A 9,300-nucleotide genomic window follows, 5' to 3' on the forward strand; every position below is an offset into this window, starting at 1 on the left:
AGTGAGTGTGCAGCAACACAGGCCTCCCATTCATTGCTTGCTTGACCAGACCGTTGTTTCAAGCACGCTTCCACACGTGCGCGAGTGCCGCCCTCGCCCGCCGACTGCACACCTTACACTGGGTGAATTGAGCTTCATCATACTGCCTCTTTATCCGCGCGCCGCCTGACTGCGGCCCCAGCGCAAACACTGCAGCGCTCTCCGACTCCTGTGGGGGGAGCCGGCGTTTCAGGGGCCCCCGAACAAGCAGACGTGTTTTTCGGTGCGCAGAGCCCGGGCGCTGGGGTGCAGGCGTAGAGGAGGCGGATCCAGGATGTGGCAAGAACCCACAGCAACAACAACAACAACAACAACAACAACAACATCACCAACAACGGTTATGGCTGCTTGCAAGACGGACAAAATGTACCGTGATTATATTGCTATATATCGAAGCTGTGGTTGGTTTTGCAATGTATTATTAAATCTACTGGTGTATAAATAGTGTGGCACTGTTCATGTCTCATCTGTATGATCATGATGGCAGCTGTTTATGTTTGTGGAATCACATGAATGCCTTTCTTTATCAAAACATCCCCACAGCATTAAATGGAGCATCTTAGGCTTGTCAGTATTGCTTATTATTATTATTATTATTATTATGCAATAATGAATTATATTGCAATAATGCATTATATTGCAATAATGAATAATTAAATATATATCGTTCAGTCATAAACACAGGTCAATAAATTACAACAAACGGGCTTCCGTTCACAGCGAGCTTTGGAAAACCAAACAAACATGAGCCAATGTTACAGGTAAATGCTACAAAAAGTGCATAAATAAACAAAAGCATGCGCACTGATCCTGTGTCAGCGGAGCGAGATGAGCGTCAGCGCGGGGAGTAGGCGTTGGGGCCATCTGAGGCTGCCACACAAACACACACCTACACAGAAATCACACTAAGCACAGTTATGCTAATGCTAAGCGCGCCGGCATGGGTGACGGGCCCCCATTGTAAGGCCTGGCTTACACGGTAATTACCTCATTTTATATGGGCAAGTTTACAAAAGGCAAAAAGGGGAAGATAAAAACATCGCTACTAACCGAAGCTACTTCAGGATAATTGACAATTCGGAAGTCGTTGCTGATGCCACCAGCGCCCGGGGCTCGCTCTTTGTGTCTGCCCGTACAATAAAGACCAACACGCAGGCTCTCTCTAAACCTGATGAAGTCATTGAGGGGGAACAAAAAAACGCATAGAAAAGAAAAAGAAAAAAAAACCTGAACCTGCCTCATTAGCAGAGCGCATCGTGGAAGTGCAGGTGACAACCATCAGCTCAACAGAAACGGATCGATCGCTGCCGTTCTGAAGCACCGCGCAGCAGCATGAAATGCCCAGCTGTGTTTTCGGTGGGGACGCCCTTAAAACCTCACCCCGTTTTTTCGCCAGCGGCTGCAGAAATGCTACACGCGATTATCCGGGCGTTCCGGCGGCCTGGATGCATGTCCCTTCCTCGTATGGGCTCGTGTGGAGGAGGTGCTAATGAGCGTGCTGCCCTGCTGTGCTGGGATGGTGCTGGTGTGCCATACTGGGGTGGCACTTTCCCTAGGATGGGTTTCGCCCTGGGCCAGTGTAGCCAGCAACCAGAAGCCTGTGACCCAAGGTGGTCCAAGACCCAGTTCAGAGTGTAAAATTAATTCTGCTAATTAACAGTTAGTGCTTAAATATTAGCCAATTACTGTAGCCACACCAGGAAAGAAATGAAAGAATGTTCAATAAATGGAAACCACACAGTCCTGGCAATCTACTGTCATAACAGCCTACAGTCAGACAGATGTGTGTTTGTGAGTGTGTGACTTTCATCTCCCCAGAGGTCTCCATCACTGCAGGCCAGCTAGCAGTGTGAACTCCCGATCACAGCACCACTGCCCCGGATGGAGCATGCGAGCCCCATCGTAATGCCACGCTCGTAGCAGGCCCAGCTCTGCAGGCTCCTCCACCCCCCACACGGGCGCAGCCGCGGCCGCCCTAGGCTTGAGGCCAGTGCTCGGTGTGGCGCTCGACCGTGTGGGCGGGGCTCATCCACCTGTAGCAGTAACACTGCAAGTCGCATGTGGCGTGTAACCTGATACCGGAACCACAGTCAGGGACAACGGAGAACACCACCTGAGGACTAGCTCAATACAGACTGACAGGACAGGGGAGAACACAAACACACACACACACACTGTGGGAACGCTGCTGCTATTCAAAAATCTCTGTTGCTGCTTGACTAAAAGATGGCCAACTGTGACAGTTCCAGCCTGAAGGTTTAATAATATTTCTGTCTGCAAAGTTTCTTTGCCCTCTTCTTTTATTTTTTGTTCTTTCAACTGGTGTTTGAGCATGGGTGATGTGGCTCTCCTGCAGGGAATCAAAGTGTACAGCCAGGAAAGAAGCGCACGCGTGTGCGCGTGTGTGTCACACACAAGTGGAATGTGTGTGTCATATCGCACTCAGGCCAGCAAGGAGTGTGTGTGTGTCTGTGTGTGTGTGCGTTGTGTGGCTGTGTGCTTGCCAAATTACACTCCTACCTCCACCTCTGTCTAATAAGGGAGGAGGTCATACAGAACGAAGGGAGTGACTTTTACACTGATAGGACATGTAGCAACACCTGGAGCCCAAACGATGGGTCCTGGGGTGGCGGCCACATCGTACACTCAGCAGTGGATCTGTTTCAGTCAGCATCTGCCTTAACTCTAATGTCAAAGCTCATGCGAGGACATGCCACTTCTGTGGCCTGTAGCCTGTAGTGCCACTAATAAAAACAGTGGGGGCTGCATATTAATTATCCCTTTGTTGTTTGTGGTTTAACTCCTATGTGCAATTTTTAGGGCCGTCGTTTGTGTTGGAGGCTGTTGGGAAATTTCCACCGGAGGAGCCCCAGAGCCAGTTATTCACAGGAATGATCCTTTCAGTCAGTTTCACTGGGCTGCAAACAGGCCGTTCTGTCACCTCACAGGAAAACCCATCACTCTCAAAGCCTCGTTTCACTTCCCTCTCCTGTAAACTACTGTAAACAAACAAAAAAAATCCACCCAAGCTCCATCAGTGGACTTTCAGAATCTATACAGGCGTCGTTCTTGAAACCCCACCCAGCCCCACTTCCAGACATGCACCACCCCCACCCCCCTAAATAAACCCCGCAGGCAAAAACACCCAGACGTACTATCCAAAAAGTCAAACAAAACGGTTAAATAAAAACAAGGAAGTACTGCCCGTTGCCAAAAAGATGGTGTTGCAGATATCTTGAAAGCGGCAAAGTTGTGAAAACGGCATGCGTGCGACGTAAAAGCAGCAGTCAGACAAAAATAGAAGAGATGCACCACCTGTTCTCTATCCTCAGCCTGCCTAAAGTGCACAGAGAGAGCCCTGGAACCGACCTACAACAGCCACAACAAAGCAGGCTCCCTGCTTTAAAGCACACGCAGAAGGCCAGAGATTCCATGATAGCGCTTGGCGCTAGACTGTAGCGAGCATCACCGTGACTGCCTTTACAGCTCCAGCCCTGCGGCTGGGTGTCACTTGAGATGTTCTGATACTGTTACCTTGGAGTCAGTACCAAAATGATACCTTTGATACCAAAATGATGCCTTTCATTGTTTTCAGCACTTTCTTTGAATACAAGCTCACTGTGAGTGGGAGTAAGAATTAAAACAAGGGGAAAAAAGTTCAACAAAAATTGGGTGTGTTTTGGCTTCTAGTGCCAAGGCCAGAGCCAATGTAACAGAGTGGAAAAAAAAACCCCATCTTCTTGATTTCAGGCCTAATATTTTTTGCATATGCAATCAGTAAAGTTGGGAAATTTCACAGAAACTTCTAAAATCTGGTTACTTTGAAATTTGCATATTCTAAAAGTAATTTCTAGCACAGATTTAGAACAGAGCAGTTTCCCAAATTCACAAAGTTATAGAGCACAAGGAATCCCTGAGTGTTTGTGGCAACGTGTTTTTAGCAGCCGAGGGAATGATCGTCATGGGAAACCACGCTTCTCATAGTTACTGTGCTCTTTCACGTTTGCCGTGTTTGCCCGGCTATTTTTAATTTAGCAGAAGTCATAATATTCGCCACGCACCGTGTCCTCTCTGCGGCCATGGAGGGTGATGGGTCGGTGTCTCATAAGATAGCGTGGGGGTGTCGCTTCATCAGTGAGGTATACCCTTACCTTTTGCCTTGGAAATAAGGATTGTCAATTCTCACTCTGTGGTTTTCTCTGCAGGCCTCGGTACGCGTTCATACGTTCATACGCGTTCATACGCATTTTATTAGGTGTAACCAAGCTTGCAAGTTAGCATCTAGTTCTGAAAGGCACAGTCACACAGCTCTCTGCATTCGGTTTCATTCCACGCGTGTGTCTTTGCTCTGTGTATCGCAGGGAGCCAGTCAGAAGTCACATTAAAAAGGGGAAATTCTTTGATGCAGTGGCATTTTTGTACTGACTGATGCTTTTGATGGCTTTTCCCCCAGTAAATTATAGAAACAAGAGCTGATTACAGTCTCACATTAGAATGAGAATCTATGAAGTATGTATTGTCCAGAATATATATATCTTAAAAAAACACTCCCTTAGCAGGAATTACATACTTCGTCAGTGCCTTGTGGATCATGATTTTCAGTATCCAGCCTTCAACTAAAGACACAACAAAATGAGTTTCAATTTCATACAAGGACTCTGCTAAAAAGATTTGCCCCCTGTGCTCCCACCCCCACCCAACAACAGCGCAGATCACGTTTCTCAGTTTCATCGTTTTGTGGTTAGTGGATGATGAAGGGGCTTGTGGGAGCTGCCTATTTCATGGCCTCCCGCCAAGTGGCGTCCCCCTCCCCACCCCCTGTACGAGCTCCTCGCCACAGACCCATCTCATCCACTCCCTGTCAGCTCGGTGGAGGTCGTTGGGGCAAAACAGCGGAAATGGTCGCGACGCAACAAGCTCCTGCTCTAAGCTGCTGGCAATCCTGTTTACACGAGCAAGCAACCCCCGTGGAGGTGACAAGCAACAAAGGCCACCAGACTCAGAGAGAGAGAGAGAGAGAGAGAGAGAGAGAGAGAGAGAGAGAGAGAGATCCAAGTTGAAAGGCAAGGATCACAAAGATAAAGAAAGAAGACTGAGCCGGCAAGAGAGACAGTCTGAAAGGAGAAGAATAAGGAAATCAGAGAGAAAGCGTGACAGGTGCGGTGTGGGAAGGCCTGAGCTACAGAAAAGGTTACCCTGTGCACCTGAGGTTGCCCTGTCCCTGCCCGAGGTCAACGTGTCCACCATCCACCCCCCCCCCCCCACAAGCAACAGGGCGGCCTCCTCCCCACAGGGCTGTCTCTCAGGACAACCGTCACCTGGCACGGCCGGAAGCGCCGCGTAGCCGCCTCTTAACGGCAGACCTGTGCCGGCGTACCTCTGGTGCTCGCAGTTCCCGTGGACAGCCCTGTCAAACACTTGCATCCCAATCGCTAATAGGAAAGAAACAGTCCATAACAGTCTCGCCAGAGACGCCCCGTGCCTGGCATCCCGCTGGTCTAAATATTAGCATTCGGAGTCAGCAGGGTGGTGTACCTCAGACCGAATTACTTTGAATTATCACATTAGATGGCTGCCCGTTGAAGTCATAATGAGTCTGCAGAGATATTTAAAAAAACAACAACAACAACAAAACAGTGAAAATGGAACATTGTTGATTTCTCAGCTGTCCTAGGGCCTGGGATGTGGACGCAGAAGCAGACGCAGCTGAAAGCAGCGCACCTGTAACCCTGCACAGCAACAGAACCTCGGGCCATGACCTGTCCCCATCTGTCTCGCCGTCCCGGTGACATGTCTTTAATACAGCGTCTCCCATCAAAGCCAGTGATAAACAAAAAAATATCAAAGCTATTCAGCCAGCAACGCACACTTCAAAGGACACCGAGTTAATATGACACTACACGATAACTATCACCCGCTAATTACGGGATGTGCAGTGGGTCTTGTAGGAAAGCCACGGAGCTCAAGAGACTGCAGAACATTTTGAGCGTTCACTGTGAAACCGTACATGGGTTCACTTTTTTAAGTGAAAAGGGGAAAATGGGGAAATTTTCATTGTTTACTTTGTCAGCTAAACACTTGGTCCTTAATGTACATTTATTGTTCAACACTTTAAACTTTCCTTCTAAGAAATGAAAGAAATTTGGTTTGGTTTCTCTCTGTTGTCAGCCAGACCTTACAATACAGATTATAGTCCACCATGAAAAAGACATACCTGGTTACTTTTTTAAAAAGAAATCAAGTGTGTGGGAGACAACGGTAGGCCGGTACGCAGTCCTAAAATAGACATTTGTAAGTACAGTCTAAATTTGAGTAAGTACAGTCTAAGTTAATAGCTCTGGAAAAGATGATAGAGCACCATTCGAATATCTCCTGGCTCTCCGACCTGAGGACATGGTCATTTCGGTCAAAGCGTATGACACAGAAAGCAGACTATAAAAAGATAAGACTTGTCAGGATCATTTAACGCGAATTATCTCGTGTCTTCCAGCTTAATAAAGGGAGCGGGACACGTACCATAAAGTATCCGATACTGTTCAAGTAAGGAGAGACATTTTCAATACGGTATGACACGCACAACGGCACAAGCCGTACGAAGTCGAGTTCCAACAAAGAAGCATCCTATTACACAGCTGTCTCAACGCACAGCCTCGAAATCGGGGGAAATGCAGCAAACCGTACGAGACGCGCAAAAACCCCGTATTTATCTCGAAGGCCCGTTATCACGGACCGAATAGGGGCGGACTAAGCCGAATGAATGGCATGGTGTAGACAGTATTTCGGGCTTACCGGCTGCTGTTTGTGTCGAATAGCTGCTCTCCCCAGCGGAGGCTGGTGATGCCGTCTCTGGAAGCCGCTTCTCGAATACTCGCTATAGGCTTTGTTGATACCGATTCGGTCCCTCTTCTCTCTGCCGTTGCCGCCGTTGTCCCCGTCTTCGCCGGAGTCCAGGCTGCTGAAGTTCCATACGATAAGTGTCTGGACCAGTAGCACCGTAAGGGCGGCTATTAACGCCGACCGGGAGCGGCGAGCCAACTTGCGAGCACACGGAGTGCCAACCATCTTCACCCTGAAAGCGGCGTGCAGCCACTGCCGAGTGCCGACAGTGGGCTTTGTGCCTCAGCGTGGAGAGAGAGAGAGAGAGAGAGAGAGAGAGGGGGGAGGGGGGGGGGGGTTGGCGGCTTTAGATGAGGAGAGTGAGGGGCTTGAATAGAGCCCCCGCGCGGTAATGCGCGCGAAGTACACCGAATAGTGAATGAGTTCTTTTCACCGACGGACAAATCATTCATTACACGCCGCCTCGCCGATGACACACATATTGTGTAAGACGAGCTGTGTCTTTAACTGTATATGTAATTTAACTGTATACATTTTAGAATATTCTGGTCTGCATTTCTTGGAGTATTGAAGGACTATATGCAGAATAACTGTCTGTCCTTTGGGCTCTCTTCATGAAATTTTTGCTATCCTTGTAAGATTTTTGTTAACTCAATGCATCTCAAAGGAAGATAACCTTTACTGTTTTGTGTGTGCGTGTGTGTGTGTGTGTGTGTGTGTGTGTGTGTGTGTGTGTGTGTGTGTGTGTGTGTGTGTCTTTAAGTAACCTGCTCCTCACCTCAGGGCAAAAAGGAATGATCGATGTTAAACCCATGTTCCAGCAGGTGTGAGTTTTCCCCAGCATACAACCACTGGATCAATGGCTGCTAATTGTTGGCATAAATCCACCGGAGTCCCCGCCCCCCAAAAAAGAGGAACCTGTCAAACCATCAGTATGGCTTCTGCACTTGAACAGGAGTGAGACATAGCCTATGTTCTTTTTTTTAATCAAGAGAGAAAACATCTCTCAACCAGCCCTAAGCGACAAGGAGACTTGGTTTCCATGGGAATAAAGCTTGTCCTTTTCTTTTCTCTGCCAGTTTAGAGAGAAAGAGAGACAAGCAGAGTGTGCATGCGGTTGATCTTGGGCCTGTCGGAAGTTTGGTGTGAGTGCAACAACAGAGAGTTTCAAAGCAAAGCACCACATGCGATGCTGCTGAGGACCTGCTGCAGAGCAACAGTGATATAATCAAAGCCTCCTCCCAGCGTTACGCAACAGCCCTGAGCTGTGTCGGGGGTGGAGAGGGCACAGGAACCAGTACCCGACCACGACTGTGTGGGGTGTGATGTGGATTTGGTGGTGGTGGGGGGGGTTAGCCTAGGAATCTGGCCCCTGGGGTGCGTGTTCTCTCCACATGCCTCTCCCGCAGAGAACAGAAACACCGATAGTCACTCCTCACTCCCTACCCTTCTGTTCTAAAGAGCAGACCCTGTTGGAAACACACACACACACACTCTCTCTCTCTCTGTCTGTCCTTCGATCTCTCTCTGTCTCTCACTCCCAGAGCTCCCTCTTGTTTCAGGTTTGTAGTGGTAACGAACAGCCCTCATCCACCCCCCCGGCATCAGATGGACTCACCGGATTGTGCAAAGCACACTCTTCAGTTTCACCAGGGTTTAGGGAAAGAATTCCATCATCCACTTTTTAAGCACCCAATGGCCTCTTCCTCCGAAATGAGCAGCACGTGTTTAGTCCACCTCCGCAGCTCTCTTTAGCAGCCTCACGCTCTCAAGACTGCGAGAAGCGTTCAAATATGTCATACTAATGAGATTGCTCCTGTGAAGAGGGAAAAAATGACCCACAGATCAGTGAGTCTCATCAGCCCGTTATCCATGTGAAACCACCGAGCTCATTTTTAGCTCTGCTGTCATTAAAAAACAAAAAGGGAACATGACATGCAGACAAAGAAGCAGAACGCAAAGTTTACTCAGTAAGGAAGGCAGGAGAAATGCCAATAATTGTTCATCGTTAGTGGGGATCATTTTGCTTCGTGCTAACTGCACCCTGCAAGGTTTGAGGCTCAGCAGTGGAAGTAGTCTCAGTGGAAATATTCCCAATTTAAATATTCCCACTGGAAGTATTCGCAGTGGAAGTATTCCCAGGCCGGAGTTGATGTGCCTACTGGTGATCTTTTATGGAGAGGAAAATATGGGGCCCTTTTTGACTCACCGTAGCAGCTTGCCTTTGGCCAGAGACTGGAGCATCTCGGCAAGACCAGATCCTCTACATCTAGTTCCTATGAGATTGTGTGTAAATCTTACAGTGAAATTCCCCTGAGGCAGCCTTGACTTCAAACCAAATGCAGCACCATAGGGTTCGAATGCAACATGAGATCAGATGGGCATGTGATGGATTCTCATAGGAAGTAGCCCGTGTGTGTGTGT

The 9,300-nt window shown here is 48.4% G+C and overlaps 1 protein-coding gene across 3 annotated transcripts in view; it reads right to left on the bottom strand.

Moving 5' to 3' along the window:
- The window catches only part of xylt1 (xylosyltransferase I), a 52,943-nt gene extending 45,804 nt beyond the window's left edge, over nucleotides 1-7,139 (bottom strand). For 2 of the 3 annotated variants that reach the window (XR_014122710.1, XM_035531760.2), the window contains exon 1: nucleotides 6,829-7,139. Coding sequence is in view for 1 of the 3 variants with exons in the window: in XM_035531760.2 (XP_035387653.1) it covers nucleotides 6,829-7,101 (273 nt within the window). In the remaining 2 variants the exon portion in view is untranslated. The remainder of the gene's footprint in view (nucleotides 1-6,828) is intronic. The other variant, XM_081710879.1, reaches the window with a different exon arrangement.
- Between the last annotated feature and the right edge of the window lie 2,161 nt (nucleotides 7,140-9,300).

Source organism: Electrophorus electricus, chromosome 3, assembly GCF_041902795.1.
Source record: "Electrophorus electricus isolate QZ-2024a chromosome 3, ASM4190279v1, whole genome shotgun sequence".
Classification (NCBI taxonomy): Eukaryota; Metazoa; Chordata; class Actinopteri; order Gymnotiformes; family Gymnotidae; genus Electrophorus; species Electrophorus electricus.